The sequence below is a fragment of the Takifugu rubripes genome, chromosome 2, assembly GCF_901000725.2.
Source record: "Takifugu rubripes chromosome 2, fTakRub1.2, whole genome shotgun sequence".
NCBI classification, from domain to species: Eukaryota; Metazoa; Chordata; class Actinopteri; order Tetraodontiformes; family Tetraodontidae; genus Takifugu; species Takifugu rubripes.
In genome coordinates this window covers 6,004,606-6,029,422 of record NC_042286.1, presented here as the reverse complement: position 1 = coordinate 6,029,422, position 24,817 = coordinate 6,004,606, and the positions used below count along the sequence as shown (strand labels likewise).

The following is a 24,817-nucleotide window of genomic DNA, read 5'->3' as shown; positions in this document are numbered from 1 at the left end:
AATCAGGAAACATTAAATAACAGGGAATTAATATTTCCTTCAGGTTGTAAGCCTTAGTGATGCTGAATTCCCCCCTCTTCTCAAAACCAGCCTTTATCACTAATCAAAAGAATTGCCACAATAAACATGATGGTCTTATCAAAGAATAATTACTTATTCTCAATTATACCCACCAAACCTCCTTCTGTTTGGTTTAAATCATTAAACAGGAGCATCTCCAAGTTCCTATGGAAAAAAATAAACCATCAAGAATTAGTCTAAATACTCTGCAGAAGAGGAAGGATGTGGGAGGTTTAGAATGAGCAAATGTGCATAATTATTGTCTCGCCAACAGAATAGAGTATAGGCATTAAAATAAGAACCACTCTAACAGGATACAGGGAAGTCCCAGAAATACTGTAACAAGACCCTTATGTATTCCATGCAAATTTACACCGATGTGGAACAATCCTGACGTCCCGTTTAACAAATGCTAAAATTCTTCACTTCTAAAATCTAACGGAAATATTCATATTGAACATCCCATTTCAAGGCATAAAGGACAGATTTTCAATACAAACATGTTTTTGGAGAATCAGTAGATAAAGTCTATAATTAATTGAACGTTTAGGAATAAACTCACTTAACCTACAACTTCCTTCAATAATTACATTTTTTTTAATTTTATTGGATCCAAAAATACTGTCAAAAGTAAATCACTTCCTACCCAGCCTAGATATAGCTTTCTCTTTTCCATCCTTGAAATGAAAAATAGATCAATCAGTCAGGCCAGACCAAGACTTTTGGACAAAAGTGTACATAAATACATTTTAAATGACAAAAAAAATCCAAATCTTCAACTCATATAATATAAAGTTCTACAAAGACCCAGGACAAAGAATGCTCAAAACGGGTCTGAGGGATTCTGCACTGCAACGATGACAGTTATGTGGAACTGCCCACTTGTAAATATGTTCTGGCATGAGATATGTGGTGACCTTTCAGACTGGTTCCTACGGCCGCTAACGGCTTCTCCCTCACTGTGTGTGCCCTTTGTGACCCAAGTATCACCGATATGGATGCAAAAATCTGAAATTGATTTCTTATTAGAAATCTATCCTTATGAACTGGAAATCAAGAAAAAGCTGGCTATTACCCAGTGTCATGACCACTTGGCTCCGAATGACCACAACATAAACGGGGAGACCAAGCACTTTTAACAAAAAGGGATTTATTGAAAAGTAAAGTGAACAGTCAATGGTAACGGTGAAAGCAGTAGGGTGCAACAGGGTATAATCAGAATCCAACGAGGGTAATCCCAACGAGGCTTTAACAACGGGACTGGCACTCTCTAGTGGACGCGTTCGGCAAGGTTTCCAATTTCGTTCGGCAGCAGCTGACCCTCGGCCCGATCAGCCCCATCTCCATCCTGAACACGGGTTTTTAAGCCATCACTGGTTCATCAGGTTAATGAGCCCCACCTGGAGTGGTGGCCTCCCAAACAGGTCCAGACAGCTCCATCTGCAGGCCAAGCACAACACCAGACCAGGCGCAGCCAAAGACACCATATCCCAAATATTAAGATGTGAGGCCACCTAGTGGGCCGTCACACCCGGTTCAGGAGTCTCCTATTAGATCATATTAGTTTAAAGAGAATGTCAGCAGTCTCTAAGAATCAATGAGAAAAATGTCAAATACTCTGGAGCGCAATGGTCTTTTCCGTAACCTTGTGGGACTGGGACAGTCCAGCCCTGTTGCACCTGCTCTGGGTGAATTTGCATATTTTCTGGGTGGGAGGGTGGTGGCTTGATTGAGTGGGTGAAATGTGGCTGCAGTCATGGGGTGGCCTGGGTCATCCCTTGGGGTGAGCATGGTGGAGGATGGCTAGGGTGGGCCGTCATGGTTGGGTGTGGGTGCTGGTGGCAGGGGCATGTGCTCTTGGCCTGCCTGTATCTCTGGGTGCTTGCGTGTCTTCAAAAACCGCATCCTGACAAAGCAAAACTGCTGGTCAGGATAAGGCAAGGGGGAAATAATAATAAAAAATAATAACAATTTGGCATCAGTGTCATCATCATCACTCTATCATTTATTTGGGCATTTCTTAACAATCTATAATATTTTAGCCTCAACTGGTTTGATATACATTGAACTGGGGTTTATTTCTAAAATAATAGAAATAAATAATTTCGCGACCGACACATCGAGTCTAGACAAGAGAAATCAGCACGAGTTTGTCGCCATTTTACTCTATTTTGCATTTATATCTTTCTGGTGCTGCTGTTATTGAAGTTATCTCAACATGAGCAGCAAAACAAGTCACTCAGACCTGGGAGTATTTCACTCGCATTTGCCCCTAAAGATGTGTTGTCTACCCCCCCCCCCCCCCCCCCCCCCCCGCTATTTTCCCTTTCGCTGTCAGGTAGGGTGCTGGAGCCCAACCTAGCTCCGTCTAGGTCTGGGCCTGGGGTCGGCAACCCAAAGTGTTGGAAGAGTCATATTGGACCAAAAAACAAATATTTTTGGATCCGCAAAAATTAAAAGCCTTATTTAAGCCTTATTGTGAAGGCAACACATGCTGTAAGTGTCTATATTAGCCTACTTTTAAAATGATAAGTAGGCTACAAATACATAATGAGCATTCATGATTAAATGTTTATTTTCCCTGCAGCTCATCCTGGAGAGAATGAGGCACCACGTGACCGCTCTGCTGCACGATGGTGCTTTAAGATTAACTTCCATTATAATGAGATGTTGAAATTAGATATTTATTTTACACATTTTTACAGCATTGGACTTTAAGATTGTTTGTCATGTTTTTCCTCTACAGAAATTATATTTAAAAAAAAATAAATATATATATATATATATATATATATATATATATATATATATATATATATATATATATATATATATATGTAAAGTCACACCACCTTTTTCCATTTTCATATTTTTGAAAAAGCTCCAGGAAGCCACTAGGGCGGCACTGATGGCTGGGGAGAGAGGGACAGTTGGTACTACAGTATTCTGAAAAGTCCCGTAATAAAGTGTACTTAATGATTGGTTGAAAATAACGATATAAACATTAAAAAAAAAAAACTCTTCGTCATTTGTTATATATTACTCTCAACTCTCTCCGTTACACCAAGACATCTGTCTGACTTGAGATAAACTGACTTATATGTACTTCACATACGAGGCGTCTGAAAGAAGCGATGCTGCACTTCCCCCCATTTACCTGCTCTCCGCCATGTATTGAAATGACATCACCTGTACCTACCTGTTCTAGAACCCCGCCCAAAGCTTTTCTCCTTCGTTAAACACAGCATTTTTGATATTCCGGCTGACTCGAACTCCCAAGTGTTTGCTTTTGTGTTTTATAAAGAAGATGATATTTGTAATTGAACTTTACCCGGACTTTTCTTGTTTCTGGACGTGTACCTGGCAGCTCTAATAGGTTAGTGATTTTAAATAAATGTAAAGTGTGTGTGTGTGTTGGAAATTTGTTAATTTTCATGAAACTCTGTAATATCTCCCTCCAACTTACCCTAACCCTAACCCTACTTTGGTTGAGTGAATATCTATTTTTAAAGTAATAGAATTTCTCTTTTCTCAAAACCTTTAGTCCAATTTAAATAATTTCCCATTGATTTGGCACTGTTTAAGTGCACTGCTAGGTGAATTTTTTCATATCTATTTCACCATTATTTTCTGAAAGCATCCTTGTCAGCTTTATACTGATTTCATGTCCCTTTGAATGAATTATTACCAAGTGGCCATGATTTCCCTAAATGATTCTGTTTTAGGGCTTCATCTGACACTATTGTCTATAGGTATTCCCATCATTTTATTTCTTGGCTGTATGTATACATCAACAATGACTATGTGCTTGATATTTATCATTCAGTCAAAATCCTCTCTCCCATTTTGGTTTAACCACAAAAATCAAGGAGCAGCAACCATTTTGAAGCTGACCTATGATTTTAAATTGTAAATAGTGTTGCATAGTTGTACTGTAAAGTGTCCTTGGGTGTCTTGAAAGGCGCTTTGAAATAAAATCTATTATTATTATTATTATTATTTTGAAGTCATGTCAGGAAGACAATAATAGGAAGTAATAATAACTGTTTTAGTGCCTGAAAAAAAGAGAAGTCTTTTATTAGTTTGATTCTGTATTGTAGAAAATGGTGGAATCTGGTGGTGGCAAAGCGTTTTTTGAACCAAAAGAGTTATAAGAGGAGTAACAGAAAAACAATCCATTTAGCTTCTTGAGATTCATGCACTCAGGGAAAAAGGATATTGTGATGACCAACCTGACCAAAAGATGACTCATTAATAGAAAGATTTTATTGAAGAACCATAAAAGTTATTCTTGTCCATAACTAGGCTAAAAAAACAATCACCAACTTACGACTTTCTGTACTGTGCACTCTGCCACACAGATGCCTGCCTGTTCCATACACATACATCAGACCTCACAAACATCACTGCAGGGTGGCTACAGTGTGACAGTTTGCCAAGACAGCAACATCCTGGATGTTGTGGGTGTCCTTCCTATTCCACACAAGAATGGCCACCCATGCCAGGCAGTAAAATTGTTTAAGGGACAATTTAGTATCATAACTTTTACAGGACCCCACAATAAACTGGAGACTCATCCAGGTGTATACCTTGCCTTCACCCTTGTCTAAAAACTACAGGACATAATCCCAAAGGACAATAATCCTCATGAGATTTACCAGGATGGGAGCAGGAACCAAAAACCTAATCTGAAGAATCATACTGAACACACAAACAATTTGTCAATGGCAGGGGTTTAAAAATCTGGGATCCAAACAGGTGTGCCAGATTGGGCTGACAAGCAAAGGGAAGATGGATGGATGGATGGATGGATGGATGGATGGATGGATGGATGGATGGATGGATGGATGGATGGATGGATGGATGGATGGATGGATGGATGGATGGATGGATGGAGCGGTGGAGGGACGGTCGGATGGATGGATGAATGGATGGACGGATGTGGCATACCTTTTTTTTTCCTACAATCACTGCATTGCAAAGTGGACCTTCTGCATTGAAAAGCTGCATTATGCACCTGTTCAAACAGCACCTTTTACAAAGCCTTAAATGCAGCCTTTGGTATTAGTATCAGGGTGGGCTTCCAAAGTCTAAATTACATGGTCATGAAAGAGACATTGACATCAGCCCTCACAATTTTATCACAATAGTGAAACAAACAGCAGTGTTATGTTTGGCCTAACCTTATCCCCAACATAACAGAAAACCTGTCCAACAACTTTGAAGGTATCATCTGCTCTCTGAGCTGGTGTTTGCACAAATAACAAAAATTATACATCATGTTTAGTTGGTCACTCAGTTGGATTGTTTTTCTTTTTAACACAAGAACTCATAAACAGGAAATGCTTTTAAGAGGAAAAACTCATGTGAATTTAAATATTTAACTGTGTTTCCAAAGCTCCCTTTACACAAATATGCAAAAATTTACAAGTATAAAAAGGTAGAGATATTTATTTCAATCATTAAAGACTTGGTGGATTGTCTGAAATCATCAGAATGTGTAGTAATTATCCATGACTCAAGAAATTTGAGTGCTGATTATATATACGCTTTACTCGCTTTGGTGTCTGTTACTTCTCTCCATTCTACTCTCAGCACCAGCCTGGAGATCAGTTTTCCCTGATCTACCTGATCCCACCTTCAAAATGAGTCAACAGCACCTTTAAAGAGCTGTTGGGACAGAAAGAAAGAATCATGCTTGTGGCCTTGCAGGTTTCGATCTATAATGCAAAAGAAAGAGCCACAGCACATGCAGTAGTCAAATTACCCCTCTGCAATGGCCAACTGAGGATTTCTGCTGTGTAGTTCAGTAATTAGTTGCTACTCAGAGGAATCATGTCTGCAAGCTGTAGAAGTAAACACATTGTTGGTAACCATGTACAATTCGTCCCTCGGCTTCTCCATTGGAAACCTGCTTGTTTTGTTTTAACATAAGTGCAGACATTTCCCCCCTTTTCTGTGCCGTGGTGAGCTCCAAAACCTGTGAAATAGGCTCTTCCCCTTAGTCGCTACTTCTCAAGTATTGTAGAGATAAGGAATGTTGACATAGGCCTAAAATTTGGTAACACATTAGGAAGAAAAGTTTTTTTGCAGCAGTTAAAAGAAACAAGATTTATAACCTTTTCCTAAGAGCTGTTGGTCTGCCTAAGAACAGTACTGCCAGTCAGTGGTAAAATATCTTTCATTATTTATCTTCCATCTTTCAAGTGTCTTGGGATGTGATCCAAAAGACAGTCGACAGTAGATAGACACTTAGATATACGGATCTCAGTAAAAATGTAACCACGTCTGTCTAATTTGTCTTTGCGGTATCAACCACATGAGACATGTAGTTGCATTTCTCTCTAAAACATATGAGTTAAGGAAATGAAAAAGACAGTTATAGTTGGTGTCACATGAACTCATAATGTTCGGTGTAAATGAAATATTGTTGGCTACAGCTGCTGAGTGTTGTTATCAACATTAAAAGTGAGTATATATTTTAAAAGGGTTTATTTTTGCTGGTGGACCATTGAGAAAAATATTGAAATTCTGTCGAAATTATTATTATTATTAACACAAGTTACACTACCCCCACCATCAGTACCAAGCACGCACGTACGCACGCACACACTGGACCAAAGCCACATCCTGCAGCTGCATTGACGGTAAAACAAGGTAGCGCATGGGCAGCCAGCAGAGAATTATTCCACATCGCATCACATCCATGAACATGCATGGCGTCCTCGCAAACCGAGCCACCGACTCAACATAAGGGCTGATGGGATAACCGCCAATATTTCCTCTCTGACATCATTCGTTGCGTCGGTGTGCAGCAGCGGGGGAGCATTTGCTACATAGGTGTCATCGTTTGCGGATTGAGACGATGGAGGTGGGCTCATTCGGATCTGCCTTTGCAAATGCCGTGGATGCTTGTTGTCGTTATTGTTGTTACCCTCGAACGCCTTTTCCATGTGTTGCAAGGCGCCTTTAAAAAGCTGATGGTCAGCTGGAAGAAATGAGGGGGAAGATGCGTTTTGCTTCACGTCCGTAGTGATGGTGAGTGGAGAGCATGGCTATCTCTTCTGCCAGCATCCCATGGCTACACGATTCCGACGGCAAATCCCGGACAGCTAATTAGAAATTTTCTGCCATAAAAATGTCTTGTAATTTAGCTGCATGGTAGGTTCCGTTCATCATTTATGTAACATTTTCTTTTCGCCAATAAACATGCAAACTTGAAATCGCGCATTGTTTGTAGCCCACTGGACATTTTATCAGCCTCCACGCTGTGTCATTATTCATATCTTCTGCGATTTGGGGCGCAAATTTGCGTTTCAGGCAGTGTATGACCGCAAATGCCCGTTAACTTTACGCAGTGTTGTGAGAAAAGACACCATTTTAAACAGTGGCTCGTCTTCTTTTAAATGACCTTCAGCGCTCGCTGGCCAGGGATTCATCCTCACCTGGGATGGAGTGCCCTTTAACATCGAGCTACACGTAAATAGATTGAAATTTGAAAAGTTGTGGATTGAATCCTCTAGAATAACTGTTGTTATAACCATGCCAGCGATTTTATGCATCTCTCATGACACCATATTCTGATTAGTTTTTGTTGCTTTTAAAAAATATATATTTTCCAAAGCTATTTCACACATAGCCTTGCTGCAAACTACTCAAATAGAAGGAGTTCTCTCTGCGTCCTAAATACATCACAATGCATTTACCAGTTTGTGTGATGCACTGTTTCACTTCCATCTTCTGTCAAGAAATTGAAAGGCAGTCCGATTTAATATTTACCTCATCACAATAGTGGCCCAGTTTGGACCACTGCATCACTCTTTGGTCTTCTTATAAAGCAAACAGTTTGCCAGTGATAGAAATCATAATTCAACTACATAAAAAACTCTACTTATATTTAAAAAATATATATTACAAGCCTTTTTAAGGAAATGCATGTTTTTCAAGCCTTTAATGTCAATGTTCCTAGGTTAAGGTGGTTGGCATGACAACCAAATGAATTTTTGACTAGGTTTAAGTATTCCAAATCATTACTGTGTGATTAAACATAAATCCAAATGTTGATCTGTCGCTTTTATTGGTGCATATGGTGGGTTGACCCCAGAGAACAAATGAGTTTAGGCATAAATAAACTCCATAGTCTAAAGATGGCTGCATTCTGTTAGACTTAATTAGAAGGAAAATCAGCTGGAAACTGTGATGTTTTTGACAAAGTGATATTTTCTTAGTCTTCGTGTTGTTTTTCTTTAATTGTCTAAAATTTTTGCATTTAGTATTTATGGTTGCGTAGAATCTCCATGTCGATGATGTTCGTCTACCATTGCCTTTATCCCTTTAATCATCATTCAGACACACCTGTTAATTCTGTTTTTGTATTTGTGTGTTCTCTCAGCGCCGATCTGCAAAGATTGACACCATCATCCAGCCAATGTGGAAAAAGACGCCCTCCTAATCCTTGCAAACTCTGAGCTTGTTTGGATTCCACCTTGCAGTCGCATCAGTCAGGTTTGTATGAGAAGTTGATAGAAGATTCTTGTCATCGTTTGAAAGCCGTGGTGGCCTTATTTCTCCAGTAGGCATCAATAATGTGATGGGTAAAATTATAGGTCCCACAGCTAATATATGATGCTAATTTGTTGTTCGGAATAAACTTTCATCAGTCTAACGTTCTCAAAGGCTCCTATGCCTTTAGTGTCTCACCAAGATTATTCGTTTTCATTTACAGTAGATTTTTTTAATATTAACAGGCAAACAAGTATTTTTCTTATGGCACATATTTGGAGTGCCCCATGATGTTCAGTTTTACACTCACTGTAAACACATCATGTAAGACATGAAATCTTCTGGAATGAGGCTGCTGTTTTGTGATTGATTTTTCTTTTCTTCTTTTTGCTTTATGTCCATTTCAGGACGGAATATGTCAACCTCAGCACTTCACGGAATCATACGACCCCTTCTCATTAGCATTTTAATCGTGGGGTGCTTTGTGACTCTGTTCTTCATGTATTATAAACCATCCACCAGCTGGTTTTCGGGTCCCATGGAGACTGGAGTCAGCTCAGAGCGTCTCAAGAATAACATTTCTACCAACAGTGATAAAAACGTGACCACCATACTGCTCTGGTTTTGGCCATTCGGGCAAACCTTCGAACTGAATGTGTGCAATGCCTACTTTGGCTTCGAGGGCTGTTACATTACAGCAGATAAAAACCTTTACAACAAGTCGGATGGCGTTGTCTTCCATCATAGAGACATCGCAGGTGACCTGTCCAACATGCCGACAGTCGTGCGACCATCTTTCCAGAAATGGGTCTGGTTTAACATGGAGTCTCCCTCACACTCCTCTAGGCATGCGGGTATGGAGAGCCTGTTCAATCTGACGATGAATTACCATCTGGATTCTGACATTCCACTGCCTTATTTGTCGGTTATTGCCACAGAAAATGTGGAGGACTTTGTCCCACCCAGCAAAAACAAACTTGTTTGCTGGATTGTCAGCAACTGGAACCCGGAACATGCACGAGTTAAATTCTACAACGAGTTGTACAAGCATGTTGAGGTCCACACATTTGGACGAGCATTTGGGGAACAACTCCCTGACGAAGAAACCTTACCAATCATTGCCAGCTGCAAGTTCTACCTGTCGTTTGAGAACTCCATCCACAAAGACTACTTTACTGAAAAACTGTACAACCCACTTGCTGTGGGGACGGTGCCAGTGGTTCTGGGCCCACCTAGGGAGAACTACGAGAATATTATCCACGGAGATGCCTTCATCCACGTGGAGGACTTTGCCTCAGCCAAGGAGCTGGCTGACTACTTGCTGCTCTTGGATAAAAATGAAGAAATGTACCTTAAATACTTTCAATGGCGGAGGCGCTTTAAAGCAAGGCGAGTGGAATTATGGCATGAGGCCACATGTAAGGCTTGTGATTACATCAGAAGGCATAAGCAATATAGAGTATTCAGTGACCTTAACAAGTGGTACTGGGGTTGATCTGTGCTGTGCAGGGCTATGCATTGTTTGCTGTTGATGGAAGTCATTACAGATTTTTGTACTTTGATTGACATGAAGTCACATTAGGGATCTGTCCAAACCTCTTGGGTGCATGGTATTTTTAAGGTGTATGGGCACATTTTTAAAAATGCGCAAATCAGGTTCCTGTATTATGTATTTGGATATGATTTTTGGAAATTTATTCGTATGAATTCAGTACAATTTGATGTTTCAAAATAAGTGATGGAAGAATTATTTTTCTTTAAATGTCACCTTTCCATGAAATGGACTGCAGTAGAGGTTCAGAAGTGATTCAAAAGGTTCAGAGCTCAGTTGTCTAAACAAGGGCATCTGTATGTACCAGACATGTATTCATCTATGCACTATTTCTTAAACTCTGAAGGATTATTTAATATTGGTCATGCATAGTTTGCATTATTTTTAGAAACATGAAAATGTTATTTTTCCTTTCCACAATGGCATTCACAATTCTAATTCTACAGTCTTTGCATTTGTGTGTGAGATTATGGTATTATGGTGATCATTGTGGGTAGTCTTTGCAGCAGATATGACTGGAAATTTGTACTGCAATATAAAAGGTACACAATCCCACTTGAGAGTAAAAAAAAGGGGACTGTGTGAATTATTTTAAAGCTAAAGAAAGGTTTTGGATTGGAGTTTGCCTGCAAGATCGTAAAGAAGTCTGAGTTCCTTTGACTGGATTGCTTAAGACCAGAGCTCAATGCGTGACACCAATTCACTTATTACTGTGTGTTCTGTGGTTTTCGGGCTTTGCAATGTCAGGAAACAACACATGATGTCTAACCTCTGCTGCATGTAATCTTGTTCAGCGGTGTGGTGGAAAAGAGCTGTGCTCATGTTTTTCATCCAGTTGGCACAAAAAATCAATAAGTATGAAGCAAGCCTAGGACAAAGCAGCTAAGATCTGTTCATGTGCAGATCACTGTGTCATCTCTATGTTTTGTTTGTACCCGGATGTGGGGTTTGCAACACCGAGAAGATTTAGCATCCATACATTTTCCATAACTTTTAAATGCCATCAAAACATCAGAACAGTTGTTATCAAGAGAAAATTATAGGGAAAAAGAAAATACAGGGCAAAATTTTATGCAAGATGAGTCATCAATCTATGAAGTCACAGCTCACCAAAATCATTCAGATTCAGGAATTATTTAATATTTTGACACCATAAAAGTACTTCTAATTTTACTTATGGAAAAGGAACTTGGATTTACAGTGTGGAAAGCTGTACATTGACTCTTGTTTGCATCAGATTGAGGGTCTGAGAGAGCTCCAACAATGTTTGCATTATTGGGAGTACATATACAGTATTTATTATTATTTCTGTTCAGTTAGTGAAATTTCACCGCCAATTGCAGCACTTCTGTCATTTACAGACGTGCTGCAATTGGCGGTGAAGTGGGTGAAAAAAGTAACATCAAAATACTTTTGATCCAACATTTTGAGTCTCTTTTCAATTAGGTGTGCTCCACATTTTCATTTAAGGTCATACTCTAAAAAAGGGCAACAATCCTCCTGCAGATTTATTGTATATGGCAATGTGTGACTCACAATTCTGCTTCTAATTTGAAAGTTTAGACTTTGACGTTTCAAGGGTAGTTGATTAAACTGGCACTCATAATTTTACACTTTATAGACATATTTCATGTGACAGGTGACAGGCCAATGTGACGGGGGGTGGTGGTGGTGGGGGGGGGGGGGCAAAAGATGTTTATACTGTGTGTTTCTCTTTGGACAAAACGAACAAAAGAACCCAAAAAAAACAGAACAAACAGGAACTGTCTTCTTTGTCCTCTGTGAATCTTAATCATGATATGAAGTCATAAGAAGGGAAGTTTTTGTCTATGGGTGACAGAGCTTTGTTGGTATTTTGCTGCCATTTTAAGTAATCGATTAATCAATCGGTGCATCGGTATTTTGCCAAAACAATGTATTTTGCCAAATTGTTGTGTTTCCACTGTAGACGTTTGTGTCAGATAATAAAAAGATGAAGAAAGGAATGAAAGTGAATGATCTGGCAAATCATTTAAAGGGTAAACACAATACTCCCCGTCAATTTTTTTTCCTGTCTTGTAAATTATTATCAAGCACAGCCACTGTTAAAAAAGGGTTAGGGTCATTAACTGCATAAAAGTGTTTTATGAAGAAACTGCAAAAGCCGTAAGTTGTACTTTTATCTATTTATATATTTTTGTCAATCTTCAATCATAAATTCTCAATGGGTTGAAAGGTTTTGAACCAAAATATATTTAAAAAGAGTTATCATTTTCCGCTTCAAAATGAAAACAAACTCTGATTCCCTTAAATGTGACACTCACCCCCTGTGCAGCCTAATGCAGGTTATGTAGCTCTTCAGCAGCCTTGATAACTGATTGAAATCAACATGCAGTGGTTCCTGCTCACTCCTGTCTTGAGATCTCTGCTGTATTTCCACTCACAACTTCCCCTTAGGTGACATCTTAGTTGACTACCTCTGCCCATGTTACAGGCTGAAATGTGTGAATAACGAGTGTGCTGCCAGGACCAGTGGTGTAAATAATCCCCTGATGTCAATATGGGATTAGTGTGAGAGTTCAAGTGACAGGGACTGGTTTGGGGATCCGTTTGTTCAGCATCAGAGGACATTAGCGGTTGATGATGTCCAAAAAATGACAAATGACATTTTTCAAGGTCAAGGGACACTTTTGTTCCTGAGAAAATAAACTGTTGCGTGGTCTTAATTTTCTTGCATGGAGGACTCTGTAACACCAACCAGAGGAAGCTGTTTAAACACATTGTGTAGCATGCGAGGCGTCTAAACAGAGTTGCTTGCCCACTTCCTGGTCCTGCACCAATAGAGGGTAGAGGGATTTTCTCTGCGGTCCTGACAGTTTTTTGCTGGCTGTTCCTGTTGTGTCTGGTGGTCGAGTTCAAGCAAAATGTGATAGTGCATGTCAGGAACTGAGTGATTGATGGGTTGTAGAAGATACTGAGCAGTTCCAGGGGCATGAAGCAGGGTTACCCATAAAGGCAGTAGCACATCTCTTAAAATGTGTGCTTTGCTTTCAAGTGTTACAATTGACTCACAGGTCAAAATTTTGATTGAGGTCATACTGGAAATGGACTATGTGCTGTGATCTGTTGTTGCGATCCATTGCCACAAACTCGGATGGGGAAAACATTTTAATGACTTGATCATTCCTGAGGAGGGTAAAAATTCTCTCTCCTCTTTAGCGGAGGAGCTCATATGTCTGGCTCGGTGGGGGGAGGGGGCCATTGAGAGGTGTTTAAGTTGTATTAGCCACACATTTTGGTGAGAATTAGGGAGGGGTGGGCACCTAGTCAGCAGAAGAATTACCTGGTTGCTTAGACAAGCTCCCTGAAAGGGTGTAACATATCTATGATAGTAGATTTGGAAGATTGTATCACATAACCCTCCCCTGGAATCCCCAGTGTGGCTATCCTGTTCAATCCAGAGCGTTGCGTTGAAAGCAGGCCCTCCCTGCCACAGATGAGTGCAATGACTTGCCCAAAAGCCCAGGTTTGCCTGAGAGCTCTCATTTACAACCAGACCATCCCCTCATCTCATACTAATGGACCCCACTTACGCTGTCATCACCAGGCTGTCAACTCCTGGGCGGTGTGCTCTTTGGTACTTCAGAGAGATGCAACCCAGTCAGGTTGGTCTGTCTCCATCAACATCATGTGACCATCTCAAAGGAGCAAAAAACAAGAGGGAAATGTTCACTGACACCTGATTGTGAAGCATGAAAGCATTTGGATGTGGTAAGAGGACACCTGCATCCAGGCAATAAAGGCCTATTTTTCAGGGTGAGACATATGAAATGTGTTGGCAGTGGCTCACAGGTTGACAGGGGATTAAAAAGTCAAAAAAGGCTATGCAAAATCAGCAGGTGCTTTGTTCTGCAGAGTTATCAAAGCCTGGTGTAGAAGTTGGTAATCCAGGAGATGAGCACCTGTTCTCTATCAGTTACAAAGATGAGCGGTTGCAATAAGGACGGCACCAAAAACCGATTATATCAGACAGCATAAGAACACTGTCTTTAATATCTACTGATAATAGGGGAGGGGGATGAGTATTTTGTTTGCCGTGTATATAGGTCAGTCCCAGCCTGGCTTCACAATCACAGAATGACAGAATAACATACTGTGCAGCAGCCTCCAGTGCAACAAAGATTAAGCTTTTGAGAGGTAATGACTACACTTGTCCTGCAGTTGGGTTTATCCAAGGTCTGCATGGCTTTGTGATTTACAGCCACTGATCTGCACACCAGCAGAGAGCACAGATAGAATACAGTAGTAATTTAATCCGGAGCAGCAGATGACTCCGTCTAATCCTGCGGATCCACCTACTTAAAAAGAAAATAGAGCCAGGAGATGTTTTCTTCACCTGAATTCTTGATAGGATGTGGTTATTTTTGCAGAGTCTTACATCACTCCACAAAGATTTATCAACCTACTTGCACCACCAGTGCTACCAATCCAGTAATTCTGTAAAATGAATTTTATTTGCAAGAGCAAAATGCCAGAGTTGGTTTACAACGGGTGGTAATTAAAGAGGGTGCTTACTTCTAAGAAATGGCTTGAAAATGGCATAAATCAATGATAGCTGAATGAAGTGTGTGATAGTTGTGTGTTGGGGGGGTTGTCAGGGATTAAACTGGTGGTCTTTGCAGTCTATTTATATGAAGATGTCCACCCCCTGACCCTTTGGAAAATTGATAGTAGCACATGTTCCATTATACAAGTGTTTATTCACCAACTGTCAATCTTATTTTTCTTTTTAAGTTTACATTTTTGCAGTCTTGCCAAGTTAGCATACGTTAGCATACATACAGACACTGTTGGTTAACCACAGCTGTACCATTAAAGCTAAAGAAAGCAGCTGTTCAACTCAAAAGTGTTTTGTTTTTATTCTAGGATTTAATGTAACTGGTAATAGACACACATCTTAAATAGTGCACCTTCCTTCAAAAACAAAACAGTTGCATTATTGTTCCGGCTAGATCTGCTTCTGAAACAGTTATATAGCATTATACTATCCAAATTAGGTAAAAAAGACCCCTTGAACCCCCGCCCCCCCTTCATCATGGATGTTTAGCATATCCACAGACCCACAGCCAATGAGTTCCTGAACTTTGGACTTTTAAAGTGATGCCAAAGCAGCATTAATGGTTCCTGAGTCCTGGTATGGAGATTATAACCTGCTGAAATTTAAGTTTTGGATTTTTTTTAGCACCGTCAAATGATGCAGTTGTGTTTTCTGATAAAATTCCTTAAACTGTTCAGTATTTTCATATTACCTGTGTGTATTAATTAGATCAGTTCAAAGCCTGAGCAATTGCTGCAACATAACTCCCTTAAAAGGTTCAGAATAATGTAGTTGAGTGTGTTTGTCCCTTGAGAGTACCACTAATAAGGGAACTAGTATTTATAGAAGATCCCCCAGTGGATACCTCTAATCCTGCCTCACCCCTTCTCATCCCCACTTGGACTGCCAGTTCAAGCCTCAACCTTTCCCTGAATCAAACGAGGTAGAGTTTGCTTTAATGCACTTCTGGTTTCTTTTCTGCAGCAGCTGAAAAGAAGTGGAAGACATTGCCAGGAAATTTGCCAGACATTTCTTTCCTTCATCTTTTCTGCTCGTCTTTCTGTCCATTTTTTTCACCTTCGATCTTCAGCCGAACAGGTCAGAAGCAAAATGTCGAGCGCCGAACATTTCGACTGTCATTACTGCAAAGATTCCTTGCTGGGGAAAAAGTACATAATGAAAGAGGACACACAGTACTGTACAAAGTGCTATGACAACCTGTTTGCAAACTGCTGTGAAGGCTGCTCTCTCCCAATTGGCTGCAACTGCAAGGTAAAAACTTGGGAATGTTTTTTGATTACAGTAACATGTAAGGCATGTTATATTCCTTTGTTTATTCTGCTTGTGCACACATCACACCCGTAACAACTAATGATTTCAAGTTACTGATTTACAGGACTTGTCCTACAAGGATCGTCATTGGCATGACCAGTGTTTCAAATGTGCCAAGTGCAGCCGCTCACTGGTGGAAAAAGCATTTGCAGCCAAGGATGATATATTACTGTGCACCGAATGCCACGCCAATGATTATTCCTCCAAATGCAACAACTGCAAGAAAACCATCATGCCAGGTTTGTTTGAGGACAATTAAATTCTACCCACTGAGAAAATTCAGCAATAGCTCTTCGCAGGGTGAGCGGCAGGGAGGCTTGCAGCAAACAGATGGACTAAAGCCTTCTTAAGGGGCAAAATGACAGGAGTGGACAAAGCAGTCACAGGCAGAACCAGGAAACATTGTTCATAGGAACAGAGACAGGACGAGGAAGCCAAAGGCAAGCTGAGAAACAAATCAGGAATCCATACAAAGAAAGGGTGTGGGAAAGACAATGAGCCAACGACAGTTAGGCAAAGAGGGAGTAAGTCAGGGCTGCTGATATACTGAGGTGATTGCAGGTGAGGAGCAAGAGAGAAAACCAGTAAGAAAATTCTATAGGCAGGTCCTGATGAACCTGTTTAATGGGCTTAAATTCTTTGGTGGTTTTAGCATAACAAGTTACACCTAAACACAAGGGAAAAAATGAACTGAAAGTGAGTTCTCTGTATGTGGGAGACAGAAATCATCTTAGAACATACTGTATTGCATAAGTCGCCCCTGTCCCCTGAACCAGGTGCCCGCAAAATGGAATACAAGGGGAACAGCTGGCATGAGACCTGCTTCCTGTGCCACCGGTGCCAGCAGCCCATAGGAACCAAGTCATTCATCCCAAAGGACTCAGGCTACTTCTGCGTTCCCTGTTTTGAGAAACAATATGCATACCAGTGCTGCGCTTGTAAGAAGGTAGGGTAGTGGTGACGCCCTTCAGTGTAACCTCTCACATGTAAGGGAACAAACAAGGCAAGGAAAACAAGCCAGGTTCATTCTTGTCATTTTTGTCTTCTCCAGGCCATCACAACAGGAGGGGTGACCTATCAGGAGAAACCCTGGCATCGCGAGTGTTTCCTGTGCATCGGATGTAGGAAGCAACTGTCAGGGCAACGCTTCACGACCAGGGAAAACTACCCCTATTGCCTTGAATGCTTCAGCAACCTGTATGCCAAGAAATGTGTTGGCTGCACCAAGCCAATCACCAGTGAGTAGCCAAGTTTTGGGCTTTGTTTTTATGTTTTTACTCAGAGAAGAAATGCAAGCTTGAAGGATCTCTGATGTGTGCAGGTCTGGCAGGGGCCAAGTACATCTCCTTCGAGGAGCGTCAGTGGCACAGCGAGTGTTTCACCTGCATGCAGTGCTCCATCTCTCTGGTGGGACGAGGCTTCCTCACTCAGCGTGACAACATCTTGTGCACTGACTGTAGCAGGGAAAAGTAACAATACCACTGTTGTTCTGGTAGTTGAACTATAGCAACTGGACTGTTTGATTTCCATGAAGATGTTTCACTTCTCATCCAAGAGGCTTCATCAGTTCAGGAGCTAGTAACACATTTGGAGCTTCAGTCACCAGGTTGTCAAAGTTTCACCCTCTCCAGTCAAACCGGTTGTACCTGCTGCTCCTCCTCTCCAGTCAAAGCAGTTGTACCTGCTGCTCCCTTCTCCCTCATTATCAAAATGTATTTTTAAAAAGTGTTTACAAGCTCTTCTGAATGTTTGGGGAGAAACTAATGCAATACTGCTTAATTTTGAAGCTCACCAAATGTTTTGTGAAGCAACAACACCCCTACAGAAACACCTAATTTTTTGGGGGCAAGACCATAACCCTGCGCTGTAACCACATACTTCAAAATAAAAAAAATAAACCTGTTTCCCACTAGAATCTAGATAATCTGTACTTCAACATTTCAGTGGAAATAATGGCATTATTAAAAAAAGACACATACTTCTCTGGATGGAGGAAATACTGTATTTTAAATCCCTCTCTCTCTCTGCAGACAGACAGACAGACAGACAGACAGACAGACAGACAGACAGACAGACAGAGTTCTCTCTTCAAACATTTGTTTATCATTTGTGGTTTTGAATTCCAAATCATATTGGACATAAGGCTCGATTGGTGCTACCTTCTGCATGGCACCAATATATATATATATATATATATATATATATCGGGCTCCCACTTAAGGTCCCGGGTGATGGTGGTGCCCAGGAAGTGGAAGGAGTCCACAATGGTGATGGGGGAGTCCATGAGGGCAAGTGGGGGCAAAGGGGCTGTGACTTTCCTGAAGTCCACAATCATCTCCACTGTTTTCTGAGCGTTCAGCTGCCGGTTGTTGTGTCTGCACCAGGATACCAGTCGAGCCACCTCCCTCCTGTAGGCAGTCTCGTCACCATTGGAGATGAGCCCAATAAGGGTGGTGTCATCCGCAAACTTGATCAGCTTGACAGACTGGTGGCTTGAGGTTTGTCGACTCCTCTCCTTTTTATTGCTGCAGAATAGAGCACTGCTCTGTGTGCTCGGGAGCTTGACTTCACAGAAACATAGACTGACTATCTAGCAGCTAGATAGCCTAGACTCTAGGCCAGGGGTCGGCAACCCGCGGCTCTGGACTTAAAGTTTTCCAATGCTGTAAAAATGTGGACAGTAAATATTTAATTTCAACATCTAATTATACTGAAAGTTAAACTTAAAGCACCATCGTACAGCAGAGTGGTCACGTGGTGCCTCATTCTCCCCACGATGCTCGTTACATATTTGTAGCCTAATCATCATTTTAAAAGTAGGCTAAAAGTAGCTAAAATATAGCTAATCTAGACACTTACAGCATGTGTTGCCTCCATTATAAGCCCTATATAAGGCTTATAAGGCTAAGCTAGTTTGGTCTGCTGGGACAAGAAGAACAAGGTGTTGTGAAATCAAACCCATTGTTTTGGTGGCTGTAAATGCTTAATGTGCAGGAAACCTTGGTTGAGTTGCGCATGTGTCCACACAGAGTGGGACTGCAATAATGCTGACAAGTATTTCCTGTCAGGCTGTGGTCACATGTGGAGGCAGTGCCAAGTCTCATTTCATAAACTTCAGAAAGAATTCAGGAGGAAAGGACAGCAGCAGAGAGGTAGGGACAGCTGAATTTGGCAGTTTCCTCAAGCTGATTTTGTCTTTAAAAATCAGAAATCTTGACATTTCTCTGATGGCTTTTAGACCATTTACCCAAAAACATGTTTTTAAAAAACTAGTGGCACCGAAAGAAAGGGACAAAGCCAGCATTCACAGCCTTGAGTGCTATGGACAAAATCTGTATATAGGGACAAAAAATGCATCAGTCCAGCATCTCATTTTCCCTCGTAGCAGCGATGGAGATCAACATCCTGGCCAGTGGAGCGTCAGAGAGGGCAGAACAAGAAAACTTGGTTCTACCAGCAGTGTAGCTCAACTGAGGGCCATCCCCCTTTTCAACCATCTGTTGGTTCTCTGTGATCGTAGCATCGCTGCCCTCAACATGTTTTCCTTAGAACCCATTCCAGCTCTGAAGAAAATCCAGCACGTCTCTTTGTTTGAGGTGTGGAACCCGTTGCTCCCAGACCAGACACCGCATGTGCAGATGGTGACCTCCTCCAGTCGCAGAAAGGTGATCCAGATCCACATGGTAGGAGTGGACAGTTGGGAGGTGATGAAGGAGATCTTTGTCCTCCAGGACCCCGTAGCCCTTGCGGTAGATGGCAGTAGCATGTGTTACGCCACTACCGACAAATACCTCCTGTGCGATATTCACACAGGGAGCAGCGAGGAGCTTTTCCCTCACAGCCACAGCAGGCAACAGGCCATTGTCTTCTCCGTGGGACAAGGGGAATTCCTCTTGAACGGGCCTGAATATTTAGGTAAGAGCAGCCAGAGCGCATATATAGCAGCTGACGTCAATCAGCTCATATCAGCCTCCCAAATCAAAATAGCCAGGGGGTATTTGCTTTTGGAAGATATAAATTCTCCGTCCTTATCCCTCAGGCATGTTTGTGATGAAGACAGGGACATGCCAGCGTCCTCCCCTTCAGTGGCCCCGGGAGGTGCTGGCAGCCGCCATGTGTTTCCCCTACATAGTAACCCTGCAGCCCCAATTCCTGTCCATTTACAGCATGGTGGATCTTCAGCAGAAGCAGACTGTGAACCTTCAAGGGGCCAAGGGTCTGCTCTCTGCATCAGGTAAGCCAGGCATCAATAGAGTCCTTCCCTAGCTGCCATATTGTTTCAAGGGAAAAAAATGATGTAGCTGTGCCAGTCAGTTTGCACCGATTCAGTCAATCATTCTTGCTCCCAAATGTCTCTCAAAAAGCCCAAACAACTCTTGCTTCAGATGGCGTGTTAGTGTTCACAGAGAGAGACGTTTTCAGCCTCCGACTGGTGCCGTTCCAAGAGCAAATCCAGGCACTTGTACAGGAAGGGAAGGTCGAGGAGGACTCACTGTTGCTGGACGGAGTGCAGGCCCGTTGTTTGCCCGACTCATGCAAGGTGAAATGCCGGACAGGATGCAGACATGTTTGCATTTTAAATCTAAAGTTCCTCTAAAATGATCTATTTTACTGCATTGCATCTAAATGCAGTTTCTTGAATCCCAAGAACGTAGACTAGATCATTTCATCAAAAAAAATCTCTTTCAAATTTAGATTTCAAAAGGAATATTTTTTCTTTTTATGTAATCCTCCATTTTTCTTTCCTTTTAAAATTAAATTTAGCCTTCCAGCTGTGACAAACCCAGAGTTTTTGTATTTGCGCAAAGTGTCATCATTGTTTAGGTTGGGAAAGTCGACTTTGATTAAATATATAGATAATAGAAATGTGTGTTACTTTGGAATGTGTTTTCCTGATTTTTCAACCTTAGCAACTGTTCTTCCATTGAAATTTAAACTGATTTGCCTTCTAGCAGGAGCTGCAGCAGAATATCTCTTGCCTAGCTGGCTTTGCTAAATTTTATAAACAGGATTTTCCTGAGGCTAAAGATCTTTTCATGTAAGTACAAAACATGAAACAAAAAAACAATAAAACTTAAGTTCAAAGTCATGCATACATTAATCCTCATCACTGTTCAGTAAAGGTCATCTGGACCCGAGAGAAATCATCCAACTGTACCCGGACATGCAGTCAATTATCGGAATAGACTTTCATTCTCAGCTTCATGAAAAAAACAAGATAAAAAATCTCCGTTCACGCTGGGAAGAGGACAGAAGTGTCTTTCTGTCTTACCTTTACTTCTTGGAAGAGTTTCTCCTAACTGTCAGAGACACCCAGCAAGTGCTGGCGTCCGTTAAAGAAGTTGACAGCGCCCTCTTGCGTTTGTATGTGGAACTGGGAGACGCTGAATCTCTGCAGCAGTTTGTTGCGTCTCCCAACAAATGCGAACTGGACCTCTGTGTTCCTGTTCTGGAGAAGCACAAAAGGTAAGAATAAATGAACTTTTCTTGAAATGTATTGCTTATTTGTCGTATAACAGTCGTCGTAATATGTCGTAGTATGCGTAACGCGTTTCTTCTACGGCATTTTTTGTGAGTGTGTCAAATGAGTGAGCAACTGAGCAAAGGACTCTTTCGCAGGTTTTACGCATTAGGTTCTCTCTTCCAAAGTCACGGAAAATTAACGGACGCAATTCAGGTATAATTTCCTAAAATATCCATTTTACTGGTTTAGTCAATAACGTCGCTGTGAAATGTTTCATTCCCACAGATTTGGGTGAACCTTGCAGATGGTATCCACAAAGATGACTCATTCACAGATGTATATGAACACATAGTTTGGACTCTAAGTGAAATGCAAGACAGAGATGTTGTGTGGAAATTTGCAGACTGGACGTTAAAAAGAAACCAGGAGGTATTTTAATACATGCATTTACCACAAGGGGGCAGAGTTGGCCCAAACAACTGCTGAACGCTGTTCTGTACACCACCAAAAAGTCTGTGTAAATTCTCAGTCATCCAGGTCCTTGTATCCAAGGTAGTTTTCTCTGTCAACTGGACTGGGTTTCTTCTCTTGAAGACGTTTCGCCTTCTATCCAGAAGGCTTCTTCAGTTCTGAAATCGCTGGGGAGAGAGTTTGGTGAAGGCCCAGTCTGGGTAGCACCAAAACCTCAAGAAAGCAAGACCTCAGCAAAGGAGAGGAGGAGAGAAACAAACGCCGCAGCGTTTCCATCCCCTACCTGTCTGGAGTCTCGGAGAAGTTTAGGAGGATCCTCCAGAAACACGACATACCGGTTCATTTCAAACCCAGCAACACTCTCAGACAGAGGTTAGTACACCCAAAGGACAAGACACCAAGACCCAAACAAAGTAATGTTGTTTATGCTGTACAGTGCCAGGAGAAATGCAAGGAACTGTACATTGGGGAAACCAAACAACCTCTACACAGAAGAATGGCACAACACAGACGTGCCACCTCTTCGGGTCAGGATTCAGCAGTCCACTTACACTTAAAGGAGAGTGGGCACTCCTTCGAGGACAGCCAAGTACGGATACTGGCCAGAGAAGACCGCTGGTTCGAAAGGGGGGTCAAGGAAGCTATCCATGTTAAATTGGAGAAACCATCCTTAAACAGGGGTGGTGGCCTGAGGCACTTCCTATCACCCACATACAATGCAGTCCTCCACTCCTTCCAACAGCAAAACAAACATTCACACCATTCCAAGAGACCCAGTGACTCATCACCATGTGACCCAGCAGACAAAGGGGAGACATCTCAACAGAAACTAGGTCAACGACCCGACCAACGACCCTGCTAACGACTCTCAGGTGACCACCCAGATCATTAGCATGCAAATGGTCCAGGGGCTATATATTCTCAAACTCTCTCCCCAGCGATTTCAGAACTGAAGAAGCCTTCTGGATAGAAGGCGAAACGTCTTCAAGAGAAGAAACCCAGTCCAGTTGACAGAGAAAACTACCTTGGGCACCACCAAAAATGCTTTATTAACGCATTAAGATATTTCTTGATGGTTACAATGTCCCTTTTTAAAAGATAGGTGTGCATATTTTCACTGGGCGTCGTCCAGAAGATCAAGTGGAATCTGGAGATGTCCTGGCTCTTTTAGAGGAGTATCCACTGGCAATGCTTTTGTATCTGGAGTTCTTAATACACAACTTAAAAAGTGAGGTGGGTCCAGTGGGAAAACCTACATTAAATCTAACAATATTTTTTTTTAATTAAATCTACTGTGATGTGATGCCTGCCCTCAGGAGGAGAGACATCACAACTATCTTGCCCTGGCTTATGCTGATCGGATACTGCAAGTGGGGGAGGAAATGCATTTAAAGACAAGAGAGAAGTTGCAGCAGCATTTATGGGAATCTAAATTCTATGACATTTCCATTGTGTATGGTACTGTGGCACTCTGGATGTTAAAATTGTTCCTGTATTACAGCTAAATTTGAAATTATGTCTCATTTTCCTGTTTCAGAGCATGTCAAATCAACATTCCTGCACAAGGAGAAAGCCATTCTCCTTGGCAGAGCAGGAAAATACTCTGAAGCATTTCATCTGCTTGTTCAGGGTCATGACCCTAAAACAGCAGAGGCCTACTGCTTCAGGGCTGCACAAGGCAGAGACTCACAGTTCAGGGAGACCCTGTTTCTCACCCTGCTCCAAATATACCTGAGCTCCGAGGACCTCATCAGCGCCACTGTAGATCTTCTCAGTAACAATCCTGGGGTCTTTGCAGCAACGAAGGTCGTCCATCTGCTGCCTGACTCCTGGTCTGTTCAGCTTGCCTCCAAGTTCTTATTTGGATCTTTTAGAGAGACTTTGCACCAGAGGCGAATGACAATGCTGCAGAAGGCGCTGAGTGAGGCAGAGCTCATGCGGCACAATGTCATGCGGGTGAGTCGGACAGCATGTGTCACATGCAGTGTTCACTTTGTTCCAGTGAACACTGCATGTTTTCTTCCCTTGTTTTTCTGAAGCCTGTTGCCCTTCTTGTCTCTCCTCGTCAGATGCAGGCCTCAAAAACAAAGTTCCGACTGGACAGAGGGCAGACGTGTGATGTCTGCCAGAAAGAGTTTGCAGAACCACAATTTTGTAGCCTCCATGGAAACATGATGCACTTAGACTGTGCTGGATCTTAGAAATACTGTTTGTAAATACTGCTCTGGATCTTAGAATTTTATTTTATGCAAATGTGTGTCTGCTCATGAATATCCCCTCTTCCTTCCTGATCATCCTCCATTTAAATGTCTCTTCTCGACAAACACCGAAGCCAATTCATGAACTTTCCTTAATTAGATTAAAGAAAATACATCGTGCAAATAACTGGTTTGAAAATTCAGAAGAGCAAGCCACGCACTTTTAAAGGGCAGGATGTCAGACATTTCCAAGAGACGCTGTAGACAGCAGTAGCTATAAACTGATTTGTGGAGGACACTCAGGGACAAATCTCTCACGGGTCAGACAGTGGGGTTACACATGGAAACCACCGGTGGTCAGTCTAATGACCAGAGAGAACCTGACCTCTATCCAGTGCCATATACTGTATATGCATCCAGCAATCTGGTTTCCTCTGTGTGCGTTTAGCTGGGAATAGAAAGTTAACAAGTGACGGGCTCCATGTGACTCGCTTCTCCACGTGCGCTGATATGCATCTATGTTGATCAAGACAAATTGAAAAACACATCGAAATACACGATTGTGTGGTGCAAAATAGCAGACGGGTCAAGGAGTTGAGAGTAATTGTAAAATGGCGTGTCACCGCATCCAGTTTGGAAACATAAATAAAAATGGGATTAAA

General features: G+C 41.7%; 3 protein-coding genes and 1 long non-coding RNA gene across 9 annotated transcripts; 3 read left to right on the top strand and 1 right to left on the bottom strand.

Moving 5' to 3' along the window:
* Positions 1-1,021: 1,021 nt before the first annotated feature.
* LOC115248824 (uncharacterized) lies at positions 1,022-23,805 on the bottom strand. The gene is made up of 3 exons (XR_003887576.1): positions 23,689-23,805; positions 21,295-21,471; positions 1,022-1,966 (listed from the first exon to the last, which is right to left on the bottom strand). It is a non-coding gene; the product is annotated as an uncharacterized lncRNA (long non-coding RNA).
* On the top strand, positions 3,271-11,138 carry fut9 (fucosyltransferase 9). Of its 3 annotated transcripts, XM_029825790.1 has the most exons (4): positions 4,976-6,931; positions 7,024-7,098; positions 8,453-8,565; positions 8,970-11,138. In XM_029825790.1, exon 4 carries the CDS (start codon positions 8,978-8,980, stop codon positions 10,055-10,057), a length of 1,080 nt encoding a protein of 359 aa, XP_029681650.1. In that variant the 5' UTR covers positions 4,976-6,931; positions 7,024-7,098; positions 8,453-8,565; positions 8,970-8,977; the 3' UTR covers positions 10,058-11,138. The 3 variants fall into 3 exon arrangements, with proteins under 3 accessions (XP_011613872.1, XP_029681650.1, NP_001027858.1); XM_011615570.2 differs by lacking the exons at positions 4,976-6,931; positions 7,024-7,098 and adding an exon at positions 3,271-3,436; NM_001032686.1 differs by lacking the exons at positions 4,976-6,931; positions 7,024-7,098; positions 8,453-8,565 and having other exon boundaries at positions 8,978-10,057.
* Positions 15,541-17,642, top strand: fhl5 (four and a half LIM domains 5). Its single transcript, XM_011618739.2, has 6 exons — positions 15,541-15,633; positions 15,781-15,962; positions 16,087-16,261; positions 16,799-16,968; positions 17,074-17,260; positions 17,344-17,642. Exons 2-6 carry the CDS (start codon positions 15,801-15,803, stop codon positions 17,493-17,495), a joined length of 846 nt encoding a protein of 281 aa, XP_011617041.1. The 5' UTR covers positions 15,541-15,633; positions 15,781-15,800; the 3' UTR covers positions 17,496-17,642.
* LOC105418679 (transforming growth factor-beta receptor-associated protein 1) lies at positions 18,708-24,817 on the top strand. Of its 4 annotated transcripts, XM_029832683.1 has the most exons (12): positions 18,720-19,174; positions 19,572-19,937; positions 20,062-20,256; positions 20,408-20,562; positions 20,975-21,060; positions 21,141-21,488; positions 21,642-21,699; positions 21,772-21,915; positions 23,056-23,190; positions 23,274-23,415; positions 23,495-23,913; positions 24,027-24,817. In XM_029832683.1, exons 1-12 carry the CDS (start codon positions 19,009-19,011, stop codon positions 24,156-24,158), a joined length of 2,346 nt encoding a protein of 781 aa, XP_029688543.1. In that variant the 5' UTR covers positions 18,720-19,008; the 3' UTR covers positions 24,159-24,817. The 4 variants fall into 4 exon arrangements, with proteins under 4 accessions (XP_029688545.1, XP_029688543.1, XP_029688542.1 ...); XM_029832682.1 differs by having other exon boundaries at positions 18,722-19,937; positions 20,978-21,060; XM_011618747.2 differs by having other exon boundaries at positions 18,722-19,937.